General features: G+C 44.7%; 1 protein-coding gene and 1 pseudogene across 1 annotated transcript; one reads left to right on the top strand and one right to left on the bottom strand.

The window, feature by feature from the left end:
• Positions 1 to 7,488: 7,488 nt before the first annotated feature.
• LOC124606494 (dihydrolipoyllysine-residue acetyltransferase component of pyruvate dehydrogenase complex-like) lies at positions 7,489 to 15,388 on the bottom strand. The gene is made up of 2 exons (XM_047138476.1): positions 15,181 to 15,388; positions 7,489 to 8,503 (listed from the first exon to the last, which is right to left on the bottom strand). Exons 1-2 carry the CDS (start codon positions 15,386 to 15,388, stop codon positions 7,557 to 7,559), a joined length of 1,155 nt encoding a protein of 384 aa, XP_046994432.1. The 3' UTR covers positions 7,489 to 7,556.
• LOC124608915 lies at positions 14,559 to 14,676 on the top strand (annotated as a pseudogene).
• Positions 15,389 to 24,058: the final 8,670 nt, after the last annotated feature.

Genomic DNA, 24,058 nt, shown 5'->3' on the forward strand with positions numbered 1-24,058 from the left:
CTCCCCCTGTCGGAGGTTCGAGTCCTCCCGCAGGCATGGGTGTGTGTGTCGTCCTTAGCATAAGTTGGTTTAAGTTAGATTAAATAGTGTGTAAGCTTAGGGAACGATGACCTCAGCAATTTGGTCCCATCAGGCCTTACCACAAATTAAAAAAAAATAAATAAAATCTTTCGCCAACTTACGCCGAGATTTCATACATAAATCATAAACCAGCCAAATATCATAATTGATGCCGTGCGTCTGCGTTACTGTTGAGAAGAAGACACCACAAGGTAAACTGAAACTTTTGTTTCTCTTCAGAAAACTGCGTTGGCTTGCGTACTTTGCAAATCGAAACCAGTGGCATGTGACGAAATCTGAGCCAGTGTTGAATAAAGTCAGGTATAGGTCGTCACGAGACCTATTATGTAATTTCTGATTACATATTGGTAAGTGACTTAAAATTTTTCATACCTAGTCTAGTATTTTTATAGTATTAACGTTAAATATTTTACCACCACAGTAGATAAGTATCTTCAATGCTTACCAGGTTACTTTTTAAAAGTTCACCATGTTAATTTTGATGAAAATGCTGTGTTATTTAAATTAATTACGTATGTGTGAATATAGGCACACTGATATTAGGCATTCCTGCAAATTTAAATGCTCGGTTTTGAACTAACACCCTGTACAATCGTCACCTCAAAGGCATTTAATATTGAAATTGGTAGGTTTCCTCTACGATCATTTGGTGTTAACATCTGTTTACTATCGTTTAAACTACTTCGGGTGGTAGACTGCAGACTCCCACAGACAAAAGAGAGTGATCAGCTGTCACACAGCTCAGCACCTACTGCACGCGACCGTCACCCGATTACCACGCACATTCAGTAAGGCTTGTTTTGTAAATAAAACTGCCTTTTCCTGCTGCTAGTTACTTTATTTATCCCACACGCGTTTCGCCTTTTCCTGTTCTAAGGCATCTTCAGTGGGATCTATAACGATACAGTTTTGTTAGTTTTAGATTATTAAACAGTCTACGTCACGATTTTTTGTAAAAAAGTAATTACTTACTATTTGCTGATCTGCGTTTCCTCACACCTGGTTTGGAGGTTGCACTATCACTTTTATTACTTCCATATAATCACAACTTTGCGTTCTGGCCTTCCTCACACTGTTCACCATGTTTCTCACTCTTTTCTGTGGAGTAGTATTCTTCTTTTGTCACTAGATACAACAATTTCGCCGGACACTGCTTTTCACAACGTAAATATTGCGACTCCATTACGTGTTTCCTCCTCTTTCGTATGTTTACCTATTTGTTGCCAACCTAACGAATTATATGTTTGAGACTAACTTCTGTTCATGATGTTTATACCGTGTGTGTGTGAGCGCGAGAGAGAGAGAGAGAGAGAGAGAGAGAGAGAGAGAGAGAGAAGGGGGGGGGGTAGAGCCGACGTGTTTTTTTATCTTTTTTTGAAAACTTTGGTGACAGATGATTTGATTTTACAAACAATCGTGGCGTGAACTGTTTAATAATCTAAAACTAACAAAACTTTATCGTTGTAGATCCCTTAGATGATGCCTTAGAAAAGGAAAAGATGAAACGCGTGTGGGATAAATAAAGTAACTAGCAGCAGGGAAAGGTAGTTTTATTTACAAAACAATTATTGATATACTTGTTGCGGAGGATGGCCACACAAACGAACTTGTTATTTAATAAGGCATTTATTACATCCTAATTAGGATGAAATAAACTGAACCGAACGCGGACATCGCAAAACCACTACATGGATTGCCGTTTTGTTTCCGGTTGGAAGTGATGAACGCATGATTCATCGCCTGTGGCGATGCTCGACAAAAAATTGTCACGATGAGCCTCGTAACACTCAAGCAATTCCGCACAGATGGTCCTTCGTTGCTCTTTATGCTCTTCCGTTAGGTTGCGAGGAACCCAGCGGAGACGCACCTTTGAGTACCCTAACTGGTGAACGAGTGTGTCAGCATTACCAATATAGAAGTCCAGTTGTGCAGCGAGGTGTTTGATTGTGATTCGTCGATCACCTCGAATGAGAGTGCCCGCACGTTGCAACACTGCATGAGTCACCGGTATGCGGGGGATCGGACAGGTTTCTGCAACCTTGTTGCGATGATGATAGACACCTAGCCCAACGGCTCTCTGCGCTTTTGTGCGCTACCAGGTCTCCGAAGACATTCTTCAGGCGCCTAAGAATATCTGCGTTGCTTTGGTTTTCCGCCAAAAGGAAGTCAATGACAGCTGTCTGCTTGGGACATACCTTCGTTACAGACGCCATTTTGAAGGCTACGTATAGCACCGCTGCCTACAAAACTTCATGAAAGTGTCGGGGCTGCAGCGGGAATATTCCAAAATGTTCCACAACAAATTTCGGATTTTTTCAACCAAAACTGGCTGTGAGAAAATGTGTTGCATTATTTATTGAACGCCCCTCATACCTATGACGTGACCTCTAGTACGCAGTGGAAGTACACATACCACTCAGTATTCGAGTTACCTTTCACTGTAATCAGTAGCCGGTCGCTGTGGCCGAGCGGATCTAGGCGCCTCAGTTCAGAACCGCGCTGCTGCTACGGTCGCAGGTTCGAATCGCGCCTTGGGCATGGATGTGTGTGGTGTCCTTAGGTTAGTTAGGTTTAAGTAGTTCTAAGTCTAGGGGACTGATGACCTCAAATGTTAAGTCCCATAGTGCTTAGAGCCATCTGAACCAATTTTGTAATTAGTACGTGAAAAGCAATGTTTTAATTCATCTCAATGGAATCTATTTTTTGTATCACCTATTTAACGATTTAGAATACTGATAATGTTAGCGGTCTGCAGTTACCGGACTGAAATATTTGTTATGCTACCAATAATGATCCCACATATCCAGTTTCAGTTCACCGTGCAGAGCGTTTCGTTAGAAAAGAGCGAAATTCAAATAGGGCGTCGGAAATGCTAAAGCCAGTGCAGGTTCGTGGATATTTATTCATGCAAGCGAAGTACCATTTGGCGCTGTCTTCCCATCCCCCTCTTCCCCCATTCACTTGTGTCCATTCACCTCTGTCAGTTTTCGCTGCTGCGATACCTGCTATTTACAAGTTTTACACTTGGACGTGTCCAACGCTCCTTCAGCTTGGTGCATCAACCAATCACTGGTGGCACTCGGTCCATAAACTGTACCAGATTGTGGTAAATAGACAGAGAGAATTCACTCATGGTAGGAAAAAAATAGCTTTGTTAGTTCTTCATTTGCGACACATCTCGCCTGTATTGAAAGGCATCTTCAGACATCTATGAAAATAACAAAACCTGTACGAATGTAATAGCTGCTGTGGCCTTCTCCAGCAGACATCACGGCGCCTAGAGTATCAGCAACCAAACTGACAACCTGCAGCTGCGGGTTGCCCGCTTCGCAGGCGCACCGAAGCACTACACAACTGACAGGCAATACTGATGAACGGCCACAACAACAACAACAACACAACAGCAAAGACACCAGCGGCCACCAGGGGCCACTACCGGCCCACATAAACATTAGGAAGAGGTCGCTGCAGATCCCGGAACTCTTTTCACACGTCAAACCACGTGATGGAAAATAGTTCCAGGATCTGCAGCGACCTCTTCCTTATGTTTATGTGGGCCAGTAGTGGCCCCTGGTGGACGCTGGTGTCTATGCTGTGTTGTTGTTGTTGTTGTTGTTGTGGCCGTTCATCAATATTGCCTGTCGGTTGTGTAGTGTTTCGGTGTGCCTGCGAAGTGCAGGCTGTCAGTTTGGTTGCTGATACTCTAGGCGCCGTGATGTCTGGTGGAGAAGGCCACAGCAATGGCCAAATACAAAAATTCTAAAACTACAAAACCACGTAAAAATTCTTTAACCCCACAACATAAAAGTTACAGATCGTAATTGCTTTCAGGACAGGGGCGGGGGGGAGGGGGGGGGAGAGGGTTGCAAGGGGAAGCGAGGTATGGTAACTACAGAGGGTAACTACAGAGTGTACCAGCTCCCATAGCATGAAATATAAAATTTAACACTTACTGAACTAAGAGAAAATAATCATCTCATGAAACGAGTAGTCAAACACATAAAATTACACCCAGGAAACAATGGGCCAAGTGCACGTTCAACGCCAAAACACAGAACAATGCCGATGGTCGCAATTTGCTTGAGGAATTCGGAATTTCGAAACGCATTCCCTTCTTCAATAAAGAACAGGTATTGTTGAAAAATCATGCGTTTTTCTATGCTATGATGCGCATCTTCAAATGAGTTTATGACATCATCTTTGTTCAGACTACGGGAATTCTTCCCGATTATTTACACACAGCTTCCCATAGTTAGAAACCGTAGCGTCGCCACCTAGCGAGCTTCCACATACAACGACACCGTAAGACTCAATTTTCGTCTAGACAGACCAGTTCTAGCACGTAAGTTTCTGCATACATGACACATGTAATCAGGCCCTATTTTATGTTTAAGGGGCGTCGTCTCCATATGATAAGTCAAATAATGTCTTTGTCGTAGCTCGTAAGTCATGCAGACAGTTTGCTTCCTCCTGCTGTACTGCCCTTGTTCTGCTACTGTGAAAAGACGTCTGTACTCTTCACCAACGTCAGCTATGAAAATAAACAATTCTCCACCTGAAGATGATGGTGTGACTCATCTAAACGGGTAGTAGCAAAATAAACTAGTGACTGACGCAGAAACTGTTTCTGTCAGAAAAGCCTCTCTGGTGGCGTTGCCTTTCCTAAAACCAAACTAACCGTCGTCTAACATATTCTCGAGTTTCTCTTCCTTTCTGCTGTATATTATTGTTGTCAACAAATTGGATGCATCAGCTTTTAAGCTGACTATGCGATAAGTCTCGTGCTTCTTCTACATTTGCATCTAATTTACATCTACATCTACAGTCCGCCCCGATAGCTGCGTGGTCAGAGCGGCGGTCTGTCACGCCCGGGTTCGATTCCCGTCTGGGTCGGAGATTTTCTCCGCTCCGGGACTGGGTGTTGTGCTGTCATCATTATCATTTCATCATCATCAGTGGAAGGCAACGGGAAACCACCACCGGAATCACTTCCCTACGCGCTCATGCGGTGGACCTCTCTGCCAAGGCTTCCCCCATGACAAGGTTTCAGTTCTACATCTACGTAGTTCACAAGCCACCAGTCGGTGAGTGGCGGATGATACCCTAGTCGTTTTCTTTCCTGTTCCACTCGCAGATAGAGCGAAGGGAAAATGAATGTCTATGTATCTCCATAAGAGTCCCAATTTCTCTCATCTTATCTTTGTGGTCCCTATCAGAAATTTATGTTGGCGTCAGTAGGATTGTTCTGCAGTCAGCTTCAAGTTTTCTAAATATTTTCAGTAATATTCTCCAAAATGAATCTCTTATTCCTTCCAGTCATTCCCAACTGAACTCCCGAAGCATATCCGTAATACTTGCATGCTGATGAAACAGACCGGTAACAAATGTACTAACTTGCCTCTGTATTTCTTTGATGTCTTCTTTCAATCTGACGAGGTACGGATGCCGCACTCGAGCAGTACTCAAGAATAGCTCGCACTAGCGTCTTATATGCACCCTCCTGTATAGATGAACCCCACTTTCCTAAAATTCTCCCAATAAAACGAGGTCGACCATTCGCCTTCCCTACCACCATTCTCACATGCTCGTTCCATTTCGCATCGCTTCGTAACGTTACACCCAGATTTTGAACGACGTGACTGTGCAAAGCAGGACACTACTAATGTTCTATCCGAACATTCGAGGCTTGTTTTTCCTATTCATGTGCATTAACTTACATTTTTCCACATTAAGAGCCTGCTGCCATTCATCACACAAACTAGAACTTTTGTCTATCATCTTGTATGAACCTACACTTACCTGCGACTCCTTCCTGCACACCACAACATCATCAGCGATCAACCGGAGACTGCTACCTACCCTGTCTGTCGAATCATTTATGTGTATCTGCCTTTACTGCCTTTGTGGAATATATTTTTACGAAAATCTGATGATATGTCTCCAGACATATAGATTCTACAAGTCAACTTGAATAGGCGTTTGGTCCTATTGGTTTTAGAAATTCCGAAGGATTGTTATCCATATGTTTCACATTATTTAATCGCCAGGCTTCGAATTCTCCGTCAAACTCTGATTCTAATACTCGTAGAGGCTTTCAGTTTACTACTTCCACCTACCCGCTCTCTCCTCCGCATTCAACAGTGGAAGTCTCATTGCACTCTTAATGTTACCGCCCATGTTTGTAATTTCCTTACGAAATTTATTTCTTTTTCAGATTCTACACATTTTTATGCAACCTTTTTGCCTTAGCTTCTCTGCACTTCCTATTTATTTATTCCTTAGTAGCTTGTTTTTGTGTATTCCTGAATTTTCCTGAACCTTTTTTTACTTCCTTCTTTGGTCGACCAGCAGAAGCATTTCTTCTGTTATACCAGATTTTTTCATCCTTACGTTCATTATTCCTGTTCAAGTCTTACAATTGCCCTTTTTGGACATATTCATTCCTCTCCAATTAAACTGCCTACCGTACGCGGCATACATCATTCAAATGTACCATCTCCCCAGTACAAGCAAAGCCACATCCTAATACGTTACCCAAGTCTCACAACAGTCACTTGAAATTTTTCTCCTCCACATGAGTTATGCACACATTTTAGTTTCCATTCTACAGCCACAAAAAAAAAAAAAAAAAAAAAGAATGGTTCAAATGGCTCCGAGCACTATGGGACTTAACTTCTGAGGTCATCAGTCCCCTAGAACTTAGAACTAATTAAACCTAACTAACCTAAGGAGGTCACACACATCCATGCCCAAAGCAGGATTCGAACCTGCGACAGTAGCTCTACAGTCATATTCTGCTCAGTTTCTTGAATGAAGCATATCATCAGCTCGTAGGGAATCACTTCTGTCTAAAAAAATAATATCTCCCAAATCAAAAGCCTCAGGAACATTACAACACCTGTTCTATCACTTTTTATTTTCGACTCTGTTGTTTTCGAAACCATTATGTTAAAGAACCGGTAGTTAGCTGCTGTTAGCCCACCTGCTCCGACAGGTGAGAAATAGAAAATAAAAACACAACACAGTTATCACTACAAGAAACCAATGCTATATTAGTATTCAAAGAGTAACGTTGATAACTGAAGCTCTTATGGAAAAGTGTTTATATAATTTTGACGTTTCTCACTGACGCTGAGTTACACGTCTTGTTGATATCAGAGTAATATCAGACACGAAAAAACGGAAAAATAAAGCAATAAATAGGTATGAAAATTCCTGGCAGATTAATACTGTGTGCCGGACCGAGACTCGAACTTGGTAGTGGTAGACCACTTGCCCGCGAAATGCAAAGGTCCCGAGTTCGAGTCTCGGTCCGGCATACAGTTTTAATGTGCCAAGAAGTTTCATATTAGCGCACACTCCGCTGCAAACTGAAAGTTTCATTCTGGAATAAATCGATTTTTAATTTTATCCGTTTTATTACGTATTTATTTTTTACAGATTTTTATACATTATACTATGTGGGGCATGAAGATTCAGGGAAAGAAAAGAAGGTTACATACATAAACGATGTAGAGTTCAAAATGGAACAGGACGGGCAGGTTGGTGGCGGTGGCCCTGAAGCCCAGGCTATCGGCGTGGTACTTGACACTCTGTACCAGGGCGTGGTCGTCTACGTAGGAGTAGCCGCCGACAGTGGAGCCGTCAGCGGCGCGGCTCTCAGTCTTGGCGGAGTTTCCGTCGGCGTAGCCGTAGGTGTACTGGCCGAGTTGGTCCTGGACGCGGTACTGGCTGGAGGCGGCCACTGGTAGGAAGGCCACGGCTGAGTAGGCGACAGACGCGGGGGCAGAGTAGGTGACAGCTGCGGGGGCGGAGTAGGCGACAGCTACGGGGGCGGAGTAGGCAACAGGGGTGACGGCGGCAGCGTGAGCAGCAAGGGCCACTGAGGCAGCGTGGACAGCGTTGTCCACGGGGGCGGCATGAGCAGAGAGGGTGGTGGCGGCGGGGGTGGAGACCACAGCGGGGCCGAGGAATCCGGGGCTGCGCTTCTTGCGCCCCAGCAGAGCGGCCTTGGCAGCGACGTAAGCCTGGAAGTGGGCTGCGCGGGCGGCGACCACCTCGGGAGCGTCGACAACCTCCGCTGGCGGGGCAGCCACGACCGCGGGGGCGGTGGCGACGGCCGGCGCTGCGGCCACCACGGGAGCGGCGGCGACGGCTGTGGCGTGGACGGCCTGCGGGCTGGCGAGAACCACCTGTGGCGGGTGCACGGACTGTGTGGAGGAAGAGTAGAAGCTAGTACCGGGGGCGGACACCACGGTGGAGCCGGGGGCGGCGGCGACGCCGGCCGCAGCTGGGGCGGCGTAGGCCACTGGGGCGGGGGCGGCCACGACGGCCGCAGCTGGGGCGGTGTAGGCGATGGCGGGGGCGGCCACTGCGGCTGGGGCGACAAGGGTGGTGGCCATCTGCGTCGATAGGACGGCCGCTGGAGCACCCAGATAGCCTGGCTTAGCTGCCGCCAAAGCCACAAGGCAGGAGTCTTCACGTGCAGACATCACGTACTGTCAGTTAGTTATATGCATGTTCTTTGTGCATCATAATTGCGGCCAGTCGCTGTGATGCGGAGATAGACATACAATTATTGTTCACTTTCTCAGCGAAACGTATGGCGACAGGCTGACAATTTAATTCCTTAAGTTTTATTTCCCCAACATGCATGCCAAGAGTGATTAATACTGAACAATGCTCATTCTCTCTCAGTATCGCTTGAAAACATCCTCTCTCTCTCTCTTTCTCTCTATCTCTCCCTCTCTCCCTCTCCCCCTTTCTCTCTCCTATTTCTCTCTCTCTCTCTCTCTCTCTCTCACATACACACTCACCCACCCACCCAACCACCCACCCACCCACCCACACACACACATACACCCACACACACACGTACTTAAATATACAGGGTGGTCCATTGATAGTAATCGGGCCAAATATCTCACGAAATAAGCGTCAAACGAAAAAACTACAAGAACTAAACTTGTCTAACTTGAAGAGGGAAACCAGATGGCGCAATGGTTGTCTTGGTAGATGGCGCTACCATAAGTCAAATGGATATCAACTGCATTTTTTTAAAAATAGGAACCCCCATTTTTATTACATATTCGTGTAGTACGTAAAGAAATAAAAATGTTTTAGTTGGATCACTTTTTCGCTTTGTGATAGATGGCGCTGTAATAGTCACAAACATATGGCTCATAATTTTAGACGAACAGTTGGAAACAGGTAGGTTTTTTAAATTAAAATACAGTACGTAGGTACGTTTTAACATTTTATTTCGGTTGTTCCAATGTGATACATGTACCTTTGTGAACTTATCATTTCTGAGAACGCATTGCTGTTACAGCGTGATTACCTGTAAATACCACATTAATGCAATAAATGCTCAAAATGATGTCCGTCAACCCCAATGCATTTGACAATACGTGTAACGACATTCCGCTCAACAGCGAGTACTTCATCTTCCGTAATGTTCGCACATGCAGTGACAATGCGCTGACGCATGTTGTCAGGCGTTGTCGGTGGATCACGAGAGCAACTTTCCCCACAGAAAGAAATCAGGGGACGTCAGATACGGTGAACGTGCGGGCCTTGGTATGGTGCTTCGACGGCCAATCCACCTGTCATGAAATATATTATTCAATACCGCTTCAAACGCACGTGAGCTATGTGCCGGATATCCATCATGTTGGAAGTACATCGCCATTCTGTCATGCAGTGTAACATCTTGTAGTATCGTCGGTAGAACATTACGTAGGAAATCAGCATACATTGCACCGTTTAGAATGCCATCGATAAAATGGGGACTAATTATCCTTCCTCCCATAACGCCGCACCATACATTAACCCGCCAAAGTCGCTGATGTTCCACTTGTCGCAGCCATCGTGGATTTTCCGTTGTCCAATAGTGCATATTATGCCGATTTACATTACCGCTGTTGGTGAATGACGCTTCGTCGCTAAATAGAACGCGTGCAAAAAATCTGTCATCTGTACACGACGTTCAAAGTCATCACCATGGAATTCTTGGTGCATAGAAATATGCTAAGGGTGCAATCGATGTTGATGTAGCATTCTCAACACCGACGTTTTTGAGGTTCCCCATTCTCGAGCAATTTGTCTGTTACTGATGTGCGGATTAGCCGCGACAGCAGCTAAAACACCTACTTGTTGCAGGTCTTCGCCGGCCGGAGTGGCCGAGCGGTTCTAGGCGCTTCAGTCTGGAACCGCGCGACCGCTACGCTCGCAGGTTCGAATCCTGCCTCGGGCATGGATGTGTGTGATGTCCTTAGGTTAGTTAGGTTTAAGTAGTTCTAAGGGACTGATGACCTCAGATGTTGAGTCCCATAGTGCTCAGAGCCATTTGAACCATTTTTTGCAGGTCGTGGTTGACGTTTCACATGTGGCTGAGCACTTCCCGTTTCCTTAAATAACGTACCTATCTACATCTATATCCATACTCCACAAGCCACCTGACGGTGTGTAGCGGAGGGTACTTTGAGTACCTCAATCGGTTCTCCCTCGGTCCGGACACTTGGATGATGTCGTCCAGGATACCGAGCAGCATACATAGTACACGCCCGTTGGGCATTTTGATCACAATAGCCGTACATCAACACGATATCGACCTCTTCCGCAAATGGTAAACGGTCCATTTTAACGCGGGTACTGTATCACGAAGCAAATACCGTCCGCACTGGCGGAATGTTACGTGATACCACGTACTTACACGTTTGTGACTATTACAGCGCCATATATTACAAAGCGAAAAATGTGGTCCAACTAAAACATTCATATTTCGTTACGTACTACACGAATATGTAATAAAAAATGAGGGTTCCTATTTTAAAAAACGCAGTTGATATCCGTTTGACCTATGGCAGCGCCATCTAGCGGGCCAACCATAGCGCCATCTGGTTTCCCCCTTCAAGCTAGACGAGTTTCGTTCTTTGTAGTTTTTTCGTTTCACGCTTATGTGGTGAGATATTTGGCCCGGTCACTATCAATGGACCACCCTGTAATACACAAACCATATTACTACAAATTTAGTATATCTTCCATGGAGTGGAAGATGGTCAAGCAGATATTATTTCAGTTTCTGTTTGAAGTTGATTTTATTATCGGTAAAGTCATTTACATCCTGGACAGATACTCAAAGATTTTTATAGCTGAATACCTCATTGCTTTCTGCTGCACACTATTGCTGTGTAATGGAGAGCGTAAATAATATCCGCGTCTATAATTCTATTTATGAATGCTCCTGTTGTCTGTCAACTGCAATTGATTATTGACAACAAACTGAATTTGTCATTTCTCCTGATGCATCTACAGTCATGGGTCAAAATTATTTAGGTCGCATTCAAGCACACTCTCTCACTAATTGTATAAACTTTTCGACCATTTCTAATTCTTCTTCTGCGTTTCATAGAATAGGCCAGTCGACCTGTTCTGGCCCCAGTTAAATCATTTAACAGGCCGTCCTATGTCTCTCTTCTCTCTTCGTTTGTATTGCAAGGCCTTGTTTCTTCCCTTCGTTCCACATTTTCCTTCCAGTTTTGTTTATATTCTGCTATTTTGTAATTTACTACGGAAACACTCATTTTTCAAATGTTTTAATTAGAAATTCTGTCCAACATCCACGGGGATTGCACCAATTCGTCGCTGCCGATTTCGTCCAAATTTCTGATGTACGCAGGGCTTGGCCAGTAATGAAAGTGACAGATGTGGGACCTCCGGATGGCCAAGAGTTAGAAAAACTATTGTATTTTTGCCCGGGTCTGACGGAGCATGAGCGACGTGTGTTAATATGGTAGTCAGACAGCAGGTGGTGCAGCGGAATGAATACGGAATGGTAGTCCAAGGATCGTGGGATCGCGTCCCGCTGTGGGAGTTTATTTCCAATACTTACATTATTGCTCTGTTAATAAGCCGAAATAATGCTCGGTATATTGTGTTTTAACTCCGCCATGGCCGGTCCCAAGCCAGGTTGAGAAAGGAAGAGGGGGAGGAGTAACATCTCTTTGAAGAACCTTGTTTCACCTTGCCCGGGTGACAGTACCTCGTGAGGGCCCCTTGCCGGGGTAACGGTGAAGACCTCAACGGCAGGGAAGGCGGAGATGAAGCCCGTCGGTACGATGCAACTAGCGGAAGAGGCAGCCCTGCATCCTAGTGTATACATCGTGGGAGTAGGCGTAGTGAACTCGGTATGCTGGTACCAGGCAGCAGTATCGACTTGATGCACAGAGCAAATGATGCTTTAGATGGATCAAGATCGAAGACTCATGGACAAAACCAATCATAGTTTGGTTCCTCTGCCGTGATACTGAGAAGTGGAAAGGACATCGTAAGACTATTGTTCAAATGGTTCAGATGGCTCTAAGAAATATGGGACTTAACAGCTGAGGTTGCCGGCCCGAGTGGCCGTGCGGTTTTAGGCGCTACAGTCTGGAGCCGCGTGGCCGCTACGGTCGCAGGTTCGAATCCTGCCTCGGGCTTGGATGTGTGTGTTGTCCTTAGGTTAGTTAGGTTTAAGTAGTTCTAAGTTCTAGGGGACTGATGACCATAGATGTTAAGTCCCATAGTGCTCAGAGCCATTTGAACCAGCTGAGGTCATCAGTCCCCTAAACTTAGACCTACTTAAACCTAACTAACCTAAGGACATCGCACACATCCATACCGGAAGCAGGATTCGAACCTGCGACCGTAGCAGCCGCGTGGCTCCGGACTGAAGCGCCTAGAACCGCTCGGCTTGGAAATACTACCACATAATTATATATCGTGAACGTCGGAAGACGGAGAACGATGATGGAACTTCCTGGAGTAAAATATTTCGGTGGTAATCTACTACCCCGTTCGGATCTCGGGTGGGGAGTATTTCAGGGTGAGTCATAGAAAGAGACGATCATTTTAAGTTCAGGAATGGGACATGAAATGTAAGAACACTTAGAACATCAGAAAAACTGGAAAAACTAAGGAGAGAAATGGACAAATGTGAAGTGAACTCAATGGATTTAAGTGAAGTGAGATGGGCAGAAAGGGGTGAAGTAACATCGGGTAATTACACAATGTTTTATACCGGTGGAAAAAGATTTGAACATGGCGTGCCATTAGTGATGGGTAATCAAATGTTCAAATGTGTGTGAAATCTTATGGGACTTAACTGCTAAGATCATCAGTCCCTAAGCTTACACACTACTTAACCTAAAGTATCCTAAGGACAAACACACACACCCATGCCCGAGAGAGGACTCGAACCTCCGCCGGGACTGCAGCGCCTGAGAGCGCTCGGCTAATCCCGCGCGGCGATGGGAAATCAAATAGTTCAAAGTGTGACTAAAGTGGTATGCCATAGTGATATTTTAATGTTTGTGAAATAAGTGCACAAGCAGTGGATATTCTGATAGTACAAGTGTACATGCCAACATCAGACCATGACGACGAAGTGGAGAAAATTTACGATGAAATAGAAGATATCATACATTCTGAAGGCACAGGAAGAGTAAACACCATAGTTATGGGTGGCTTTAATAGTGTGGCTGAACAAGTTGGATAAGCAAACATCGTGAGTCAATATGGATTAGGAAGAAGAAACGACAGAGGAGGGATGTTAGTCGAAACACCTTGGTGGTAGTGTCCCAAAGTGTTCGCGAGGGTGAGCTTGATTTGATGAGTTAGCCCAGTCTAATGAAGGAGATTTCGCAACTGATATGACTATTATAGTAGTAGTAGTAGTAGCTTTATTCATCCGTAGGTCTCTTTTTACAAGGATATTGGACATGTCAAAGTATTTACGAGTTTAGACCAATTTAAAAAAGCTAATTCGTATACACACTTACACTGTTAGTTAGATCTGGGAAGATCCTGGTATATTATACTTTTTTTATAACTAACTTTTTTTATAACATTATTCCATAATGTAACGCCACACTGTTCACTCATATCTCATTACCAGTCACTGCACACTCTTCACACACACATTGTTTCATAACATTTCACTCACTACACATACACACACACAAACACACACAAAGTGGTGATCTCTGGACCATTTTCTGTACCGCAACTTCCCATTTGCTGTCCTCAAAAACTGAGTCAGCATCCCTCTGTAATGAGTGAGGTTTTGAGCTCAGAAAGAGGAAGAGGTGGTAGTATTGTGCTATACATAGCTTGGGGGTAACTTCTTCTAGAAAAGGAAAAGAAGAAGGGAAAAACATAGTGTGAAAGTGTTACGTGGAATGCTGGATGTTTTATAATCATTATTGTTATTTATTTGTATAACTTTTTTTAACCAGACCCCTACTCTGTTTTGTCTAAGTAATACTTCAATGTATAAAATGTATTGCATAACAGGTACTTTTTAGCAGATTTTTTAAAATAAGTGTATTTTTGCAATTTCTTTAATCTCTTTTGGTAATTTATTGTACAGTTTTATTTCTTAGTCGAAAACGCTGTTTTGAATTTTATGTTTATTTTTTCTTGGTAAATGTAAGTTGGCCAACGGCCTTGCCGCAGTGGTAACACCCGGTCCCGTCAGATCACCGAAGTTAAGCGCCGTCGGGCTGGGCTAGCACTTGGATGGGTGACCATCCGGTCTGCCGAGTGCTGTTGGCAAGCGGGGTGCACTCAGTCCTTGTGAGGCAAACTGAGGAGCTTCTTGATTGAGAAGCAGCAGCTGCGGTCTCGGAAACTGACATACGATCGGGAAAGCGGTGTGCTGACCACATGCCCCTCCATATCAACATCCAGTGACGCCTTTGGGCTGAGGATGACACGGCGGCCGGTCGGTGCCGTTGGACCTTCATGGCCTGTGAGGGAGGAGTCTAGTTTTTTCAGTTTTAAATGTAAGTTGAGTCTAGTTCTTATTCCATGGTCATGGAAAGAGTGTTAGTGCAGTAATTACCAACGTTATTTTTGATGTGTGCAACTGACTGGTAAATGTATTCACACGGTGCAGTTAAAATCCCCAGTGTTTTGAACAGATTTTTTCAATGAGGAATAATTATTGTGAAAAAACACTATAAATAAAGCGGTGTTATTAAAAGGTACGTCCCGCGAGCTGCTTGACGCCATGTAACGGGCTGAGCTGCCGAGCCTGCGTGCCGGCCGGATACCCACCAGAGGGTTCATTTCGGCAGGTGGGCGTGGTCCGCCAACTGCGCGCTGCCCGGCCGCCAGTGGAGCAGTCTTTTATACGGCGGGCCGTGACCTTCCGCACGCCGTGGCAGCCGTCTGGCCCGGACAGACCAGCGACTGCCACCCCCGCGTGCGGGCCCTGGACGTTGCCGCTGCCGCTGGTGTTGGCTGGACAAGGTATTGACATCATAGCCGAGTGGCATCAAATACTCGCCTTATTCGCGATTAATTTACCCAAAAATGACTTACAATTTTCTAAATTATCTTCCTTAGGTTTATTTAGTCTTCTTAAAACACCTGCTAACATACATCAACTGATCCTAAGTATCCAGACACCCATTAGTGAACGTTAATATTGAGCAATAAACTCTGCTGGTGAAACTTTCAGCAATGTGTTTGAATGCCTGTGGAGGAATGACAGTACAGTCTTCCTGAAGAGGTGATGCCGTAAAGGGTAGTGACGTTGGACGAAGCGATCTGGGACGGTCGACGTCCAAACCCATGCCAAAGGTGCTCTACTGGGTTCAAGTAAGGACTGTGAGCAGGCTAGCCCATTAAGGAATGCTATTGTCCACAAACCATTACCGGACAGATGCTGTTTTATTACAGGCTGCACTTTGTTGATATGAGCAACCATCGTCCCAGAACTATTCCTTTTCTGCAAGCAGTACTCAATTCTACAAAATGTGTTCATATCTTTAAGCATTTTCTTAAGCCCAATAAAGGGACCATATCCTAACCACGAAAAGCACCTTTGTACCGTAACAATTCCTCCTCTCTACTTCGCTGTTGTCACCACACACCACTTTGCGGGCTTTCCAATAATAGGAAATGTTATGGTGGTGGTGTGGTGGCCCTCAACACGTACCCTCCGACTCAGAGTTCAAATATTAAAAGTTTTCACTGGTTTCGTTCTCTAGGGACTGGGATGCGTAGTTGCCGCATTACAAGCCAAATACTGATGAGTCTACAGTATACAATATGAATAGACACATGAATCGAATGGTGGAAGGTTCCAATCACTCAGCAATTGCGAATTTTGAACGTAACATAGATGTTTATAAATGAAAGATTGCAATTAAATAAAATCTACAGGTACTATCTTAACGACTTTAAATGAAGAGTACAATAGCAGAAGTACTTTTGAGAATGCGGTACATTTGTGACAAACACTTATTGGTGTCGATGGTCCAGCAATTAAATCAAATATAAGTTGAATAACAGGAAATCATTAGATTCCTACTGCAATTAATTAGTTATGAACGACAGCATAGCTCACGAGATATTCAATTATAAACCCATACTACTTCTTCACTGCGGAAACCAATGAGATCTCATAAGTTCACAAGTCGGCACTACGAAATATTCCTATCTCCCTCGCCCACGCGCAAACTTCTCCGCTGTCCAAGTCTTTCCGCAATTGTGCGTCCGACGCGCCATACTGTCCAAGACCCTCCATCCAGCACCTCCCGTATCCTCTCCTGTAACTTCGCTGTTGTCACTACACACCACTTTTCGGGCTTTCCAATAATAGGAAATGTTATGATGGTGGTCCTCAACTACGTACCCTCCGATTCAGGGTTGAAATATTATAAGTTTCGGCTCGTTTCGTTGTCTGAGGGCTGGGATACGTAGTTGGCGCATTACAAGCCAAATACTGCTGAGTCTACAGTATACGATAAGAATAGACACATGAATCGAATGGTCGAGGGTTCCTATCACTCGGAAATTGCGAATTTTGAACGTAACATACACTCCTGGAAATGGAAAAAAGAACACATTGACACCGGTGTGTCAGACCCACCATACTTGCTCCGGACACTGCGAGAGGGCTGTACAAGCAATGATCACACGCACGGCACAGCGGACACACCAGGAACCGCGGTGTTGGCCGTCGAATGGCGCTAGCTGCGCAGCATTTGTGCACCGCCGCCGTCAGTGTCAGCCAGTTTGCCGTGGCATACGGAGCTCCATCGCAGTCTTTAACACTGGTAGCATGCCGCGACAACGTGGACGTGAACCGTATGTGCAGTTGACGGACTTTGAGCGAGGGCGTATAGTGGGCATGCGGGAGGCCGAGTGGACGTACCGCCGAATTGCTCAACACGTGGGGCGTGAGGTCTCCACAGTACATCGATGTTGTCGCCAGTGGTCGGCGGAAGGTGCACGTGCCCGTCGACCTGGGACCGGACCGCAGCGACGCACGGATGCACGCCAAGACCGTAGGATCCTACGCAGTGCCGTAGGGGGCCGCACCGCCACTTCCCAGCAAATTAGGGACACTGTTGCTCCTGGGGTATCGGCGAGGACCATTCGCAACCGTCTCCATGAAGCTGGGCTACGGTCCCGCACACCGTTAGGCCGTCTTCCGCTCACGCCCCAACATCGTGCAGCCCGCCTCCAGTGGTGTCGCGACAGGCGTGAATGGAGGGACGAATGGAGACGTGTCGTCTTCAGCGATGAGAGTCGCTTCTGCCTGGGTGCCAATGATGGTCGTATGCGTGTTTGGCGCCGTGCAGGTGAGCGCCACAATCAGGACTGCATACGACCGAGGCACACAGGGCCAACACCCGGCATCATGGTGTGGGGAGCGATCTCCTACACTGGCCGTACACCACTGGCGATCGTCGAGGGGACACTGAATAGTGCACGGTACATCCAAACCGTCATCGAACCCATCGTTCTACCATTCCTAGACCGGCAAGGGAACTTGCTGTTCCAACAGGACAATGCACGTCCGCATGTATCCCGTGCCACCCAACGTGCTCTAGAAGGTGTAAGTCAACTACCCTGGCCAGCAAGATCTCCGGATCTGTCCCCCATTGAGCATGTTTGGGACTGGATGAAGCGTCGTCTCACGCGGTCTGCACGTCCAGCACGAACGCTGGTCCAACTGAGGCGCCAGGTGGAAATGGCATGGCAAGCCGTTCCACAGGACTACATCCAGCATCTCTACGATCGTCTCCATGGGAGAATAGCAGCCTGCATTGCTGCGAAAGGTGGATATACACTGTACTAGTGCCGACATTGTGCATGCTCTGTTGCCTGTGTCTATGTGCCTGTGGTTCTGTCAGTGTGATCATGTGATGTATCTGACCCCAGGAGTGTGTCAATAAAGTTTCCCCTTCCTGGGACAATGAATTCACGGTGTTCTTATTTCAATTTCCAGGAGTGTATAAATTTTGAACGTAAGATATAAATGAAAGATTGCAATTAAATAAAATCTGGAGGTACTATCTTAACGACTTTAAATGAAGAGTACAATAGTACAAGTACTTTTGAAAATGCGGTATATTTCTGCCAAACACTTATTGGTGTCGATGATTCAGCAATTAGATCAAATATAAGTCGAATAAAAGGGAAACAATAGATTTCTACTTCACATAATTAGTTATGAACAACAACATAGCTCACGAGATATTCACTTCTAAACGCATACTACGTCTTCACTGCAGAAGCCACGGAAATCTCACAAGTGCACTAGTCGGCACTACAAAATATTTCTATATCCCGTGACCGTGTGCCCGTCGCGCCGTACTGTCCAGGACTCTCCCGTGTCCTCTCCCGTACTGTCCAGAGCTCTCCTGTCCTCTCTGAAAACGATCCTCCTCCCCCACTTCCATAGAGTCTCTCCACATGTCCTTTTTGGAACGATCGCTGTGATTGGCTAGAGTGCTCCCTCCATGTCTACAAGCCAACGCACACTCACAACCTTAATGAAACACCTTGGAAATATGGATATACACTTAAATAACTTGAAATTAAATAAATATTCCTACGGCTGAACCATAAACATGATCTAACACATGTTATTAAATACGTAAACTAATTAAATAAACATATATAAAAGGAATACAACAGAAGTAAGCCAGTAGCCTAATGTCTCTGTGCTTTCTAAAACACAGTAAATAATTGACCAATTTCTTCATGAATAGTACATATCGGATATAAACAAAGACATAGACGAATAAATGTATTTATAAATATGCTGCTACCGTTTTTTCGTGTAACTCTGGGGTACTTATAGCCTGACGCGATCAATACTAGTCAGCCACTCTGAACTCCAATAACTCATATACTATTCAAGTTACCTGCCTGTAATTTATACCAATTTAGGTTTACACTAATAGCTTTATAAAGATACGGCGATCGACAGAATCCGATGAACCGTTTATATTTTGGAAATCCGTTGCTGGGAGTTACTTGTGTAATTTATCATCAGATACTAAACTTTAAACTAATAAAGATATTGAAAATCTGATTACACCATCAGAATCGTCGTGCAAATAATGGTAATGTACATGTTTCTTTTTGAGGTATCATGATTCACCTGGCTACTATCAATTTGTATACGAACTGTGAAATGTCTGCCATGATGGTTTCACAAAGTCCGCCGTCTTCGGCACTCTCGACATACACGTCTCTTTCATCGACACAGCGTCACCAAGGAATTCCCAGCCATGTGGTCGTCCTGGACCCCGGCTGACGTTCGGCACCACGTGGCCACCAACCAGCTGCGGACTGCCGAGATGCTCCAGCGTGGCCACGTCAACTCCGAACACAGAATATTTTCAGGGCTCCACAACTCGTTAGTTACCTCACAAAATCTTGACATCTACATCTACATCTACATTTATACTCCGCAAGCCACCCAACGGTGTGTGGCGTAGGGCACTTTACGTGCCACTGCCATTACCTCCCTTTCCTGTTCCAGTCGCGTATGGTTCGCGGGAAGAACGACTGTCTGAAAGCCTCCGTGCGCGCTCTAATCTCTCTAATTTTACATTCGCGATCTCCTCGGGAGGTATAAGTAGGGGGAAGCAATATATTCGATATCTCATCCAGAAACGCACCCTCTCGAAACCTGGCGAGCAAGCTAACCGCGATGCAGAGCGCCTCTCTTGCAGAGTCTGCCACTTGAGTTTGCTAAACATCTCCGTAACGCTATCACGGTTACCAGATAACCCTGTGACGAAACGCGCCGCTCTTCTTTGGATCTTCTCTATCTCCTCCGTCAACCCGATCTGGTACGGATCCCACACTGATGAGCAATACTCAAGTATAGGTCGAACGAGTGTTTTGTAAGCCACCTCCTTTGTTGATGGACTACATTTTCTAAGCACTCTCCCAATGAATCTCAACCTGGTACCCGCCTTACCAACAATTAATTTTATATGATCATTCCATTTCAAATCGTTCCGCACGCATACTCCCAGATATTTTACAGAAGTAACTGCTACCAGTGTTTGTTCCGCTATCATATAATCATACAATAAAGGATCCTTCTTTCTATGTATTCGCAATACATTACATTTGTCTATGTTAAGGGACAGTTGCCACTCCCTGCACCAAGTGCCTATCCGCTGCAGATCTTCCTGCATTTCGCCACAATTTTCTAATGCTGCAACTTCTCTGTATACTACAGCATCATCCGCGAAAAGCCGCATGGAACTTCCGACACTATCTACTAGGTCATTTATATATATTGTGAAAAGTAATGGTCCCATAACACTCCCCTGTGGCACGCCAGAGGTTACTTTAACGTCCGTAGACGTCTCTCCATTGATAACAACATGCTGTGTTCTGTTTGCTAAAAACTCTTCAATCCAGCTACACAGCTGGTCTGATATTCCGTAGGCTCTTGCTTTGTTTATCAGGCGACAGTGCGGAACTGTATCGAACGCCTTCCGGAAGTCAAGAAAAATAGCATCTACCTGGGAGCCTGTATCTCATATTTTCTGGGTCTCATGAACAAATAAAGCGAGTTGGGTCTCACACGATCGCTGTTTCCGGAATCCATGTTGATTCCTACATAGTAGATTCTGGGTTTCCAAAAACGACATTATACTCGAGCAAACATCCTGGCTCTTATTTGTAAGACAGCGATGTTCGGCTACGCTGGTGCAAACTCGTTTACCACAAATAGATAGCGCTGGTGAACAGATAAAACATGTCTTCGATAGAATCAATAGAGTACTAAGTAATTCAGCGTTGCTGAATCCAAAAAGTTCTTAATTTGGCTTGATCGGGTCGTGTTGCGAAGATAAGACACACCTTGATTTCGTATTCCTCACTGTAGGAATAGATCATTTAGGCACTTAATGTAACTGTAAACATTAAATATGACTGTAATAAGATTGAAACAAAGGTGGGAAGAGCTATGAGCACTTCTTGTGAAACGTATCTCTTCAACTAATCACATTCTTATAGCTTTTATGGTACACATTCACTAACCTCTTCTGCTTCGAATTATCGTTCCTGTCATATCCCTTAATATGGACCATTCCTCCCGGGGCACCTGTAGACCAGGTGAACCGATTGTGATCGACGAAGGGAACTCTTTGCTAGATCCTATCAAAACGAAATGACCAAAATGTTGAACTAATTTAAGAAAACTTGCGGGGCAACACGAATGGATTTAGCTGAAGAGCTTCATGCATGAAAACGTCTAGAGAAGATCTTTGTCCAGCTGTGATTTCAAAAAGGGGTGGTGATAGTGATGATGACGATGATGATGACGATGATAATGATGATGATGATGACGACGACGACGATGATGATGATATTGTGAGTTGTGCGTTGCAGGTGCAATAACGTCTTAAGATCCTATATGGGCGCAGAAGCAGATGAGTGTTTCACGATTCGAATCTGTTACCTCGCTCAAATTTCCGTTCACCCATCTTTCGATAGATCATGGGATGACCGCTGTTACTGTATATTTTGCAATATGGATGACACCTTCAGCTGCATTTATTTATGTTATTTTATTTGTAATCGATTTCAGTATTACAGTATGGGGCACCTTTATGATACCAGGTGATCATGCGGAAACCGGCTAATGATAATTATAGATCTCATAGAGGGTACAAAATCGATGTCTGCTATAACGAACCTTCTTTCCTGTTTATGTTGTGAGCGGCGGCATCACATCAAGTAGACTGTTGATGACAAGTAGGACTTTCATACTGGCCCACTTACTGATTTCCCATGACCCCCTCCGTCCTCCACCTCCTCTCCAGCGATAGACAGTGTGGCAACCCTCTCGATGGAGACCCAAACGTGTTTCATAAGGCGTTTCGACATTACCCATCCTCAGCAGAATAGCATCCACACTACTCTCTTGCGCCACCAAAAACTTGTTCGATCACTGCTAAACGTCTGACTACTGCGCTATTCGTGGCAGATTGTTGAAATACTGTGGTGACTCATTATACTCATTCAACAACTGGCTTTCTGGTAGATTTAAATACCGGCTGATCAAAAAGACAGTATAAATTTGAAAACTGAATAAATCACGGAATAATGTAGATAGAGAGGTACAAATTGACACACATGCTTGGAATGACATGGGGTTTTATTAGAACCAAAAAAATACAAAAGTTCAAAGAATGTCTGATAGATGGCGCTTCATCTGATTAGAATAGCAATAATTACCGAAACAAAGTAAGACAAAGCAAAGATGATGTTCTTTACAGGAAATGCTCTATATGTCCACCATCATTCCTCAACAATAGCTGTAGTTGAGGAATAATGTTGTGAACAGCACTGTAAAGCATGTCCGAAGTTATGGTGAGGCATTGGCGTCGGATGTTGTCTTTCAGCATCCCTAGAAATGTCGGTCGATCACGATACTCTTGCGACTTCAGGTAACCCCAAAGCCAATAATCGCACGGACTGAGGTCTGGGGACCTGGGAGGCCAAGCATCACGAAAGTGGCGGCTGAGCACACAATCATCGGCAAACGACGCGCGCAAGAGATCCTTCACGCGTCTAGCAATATGGTGTGGAGCGCTATCCTGCATAAAACCCCATGTCATTCCAAGCATGTGTGTCAATTTTTACCTTTCTATCTACATTATTCCGTGATTTACTCTGTTTTTAAATTTATACTGACTTTTTGATCACCCGGTACACAGTGCGGGTACATATCTACAAAAAAAAACAACTGAAGTAATAAAGACATTTTGAACCACAGGCTTCTTTTACCCCTTGCAGATCCTATAAAAGTATTCGGAGGACCTAACAGAATACTATCTCATTTTTCTGAGAATAACTTGTTAACTACATTCCTTCACTAACTCATCAGGTACCACGTGAGAAAGGTTTCAGCGATACGAACATAATGTTAGACTACGCATATGAGTAGCAAAATGGTGTGTTCATTGCGTTGCATGATTATATTATTTGATTATGTTGTACTAATGTTTGTATGCAAACCATTGCCGGAGATGTACAATAAGGAATCAGTGTGGCCGCTGCGAAATGAAGTTGCCTTCTCCTTGCTAAGAAGTCAGGGAGGATCGAACGGGCAGGAAATATGAAGCAGCTGGCCATCATAGCAGCGACCAGCGGTTTTGATCAAAAATGCACTTACTACTAAAAAGGACGGAAAGCGCTCTTCTTTTATTCGTTTAATGGTCCATTAATGGGTCCTACACTGACTTAACAGAGTGGCTTTTCTTAAATTTCCATTGCTGTATCTGGATTATCCTCCGTGGGTAACCTTGTAGTATATTTATCTTGTTAGAAGTACGAATTAAACAGGAAAAGGGGGTGAATCAAATATTCCATCTGAGTATAACTGATGTTCGTGAGGTCATCGTTAATGGTTGATGATCTTGTCTATGACGGTTAAAGATGCTTTGACAGTTCTGGGTTTCCGAACGCAGATAACACTGAGATTCGGTTAATTTTATTCTCAAACTCACTCTTTAATATGGATCACAGTTGATTTTGAGACAATATTGAATTGGCCGTTGAATTTTTATGGTATCGGAGCGTAGACCGATACATAAATCCGACTGTTTAGGAGGGGATATCCGCTCGGACCGCTCTAAGATACCTGCGTGATCCCCCGACA

Source organism: Schistocerca americana, chromosome 3 (assembly GCF_021461395.2).
Source record: "Schistocerca americana isolate TAMUIC-IGC-003095 chromosome 3, iqSchAmer2.1, whole genome shotgun sequence".
Classification (NCBI taxonomy): Eukaryota; Metazoa; Arthropoda; class Insecta; order Orthoptera; family Acrididae; genus Schistocerca; species Schistocerca americana.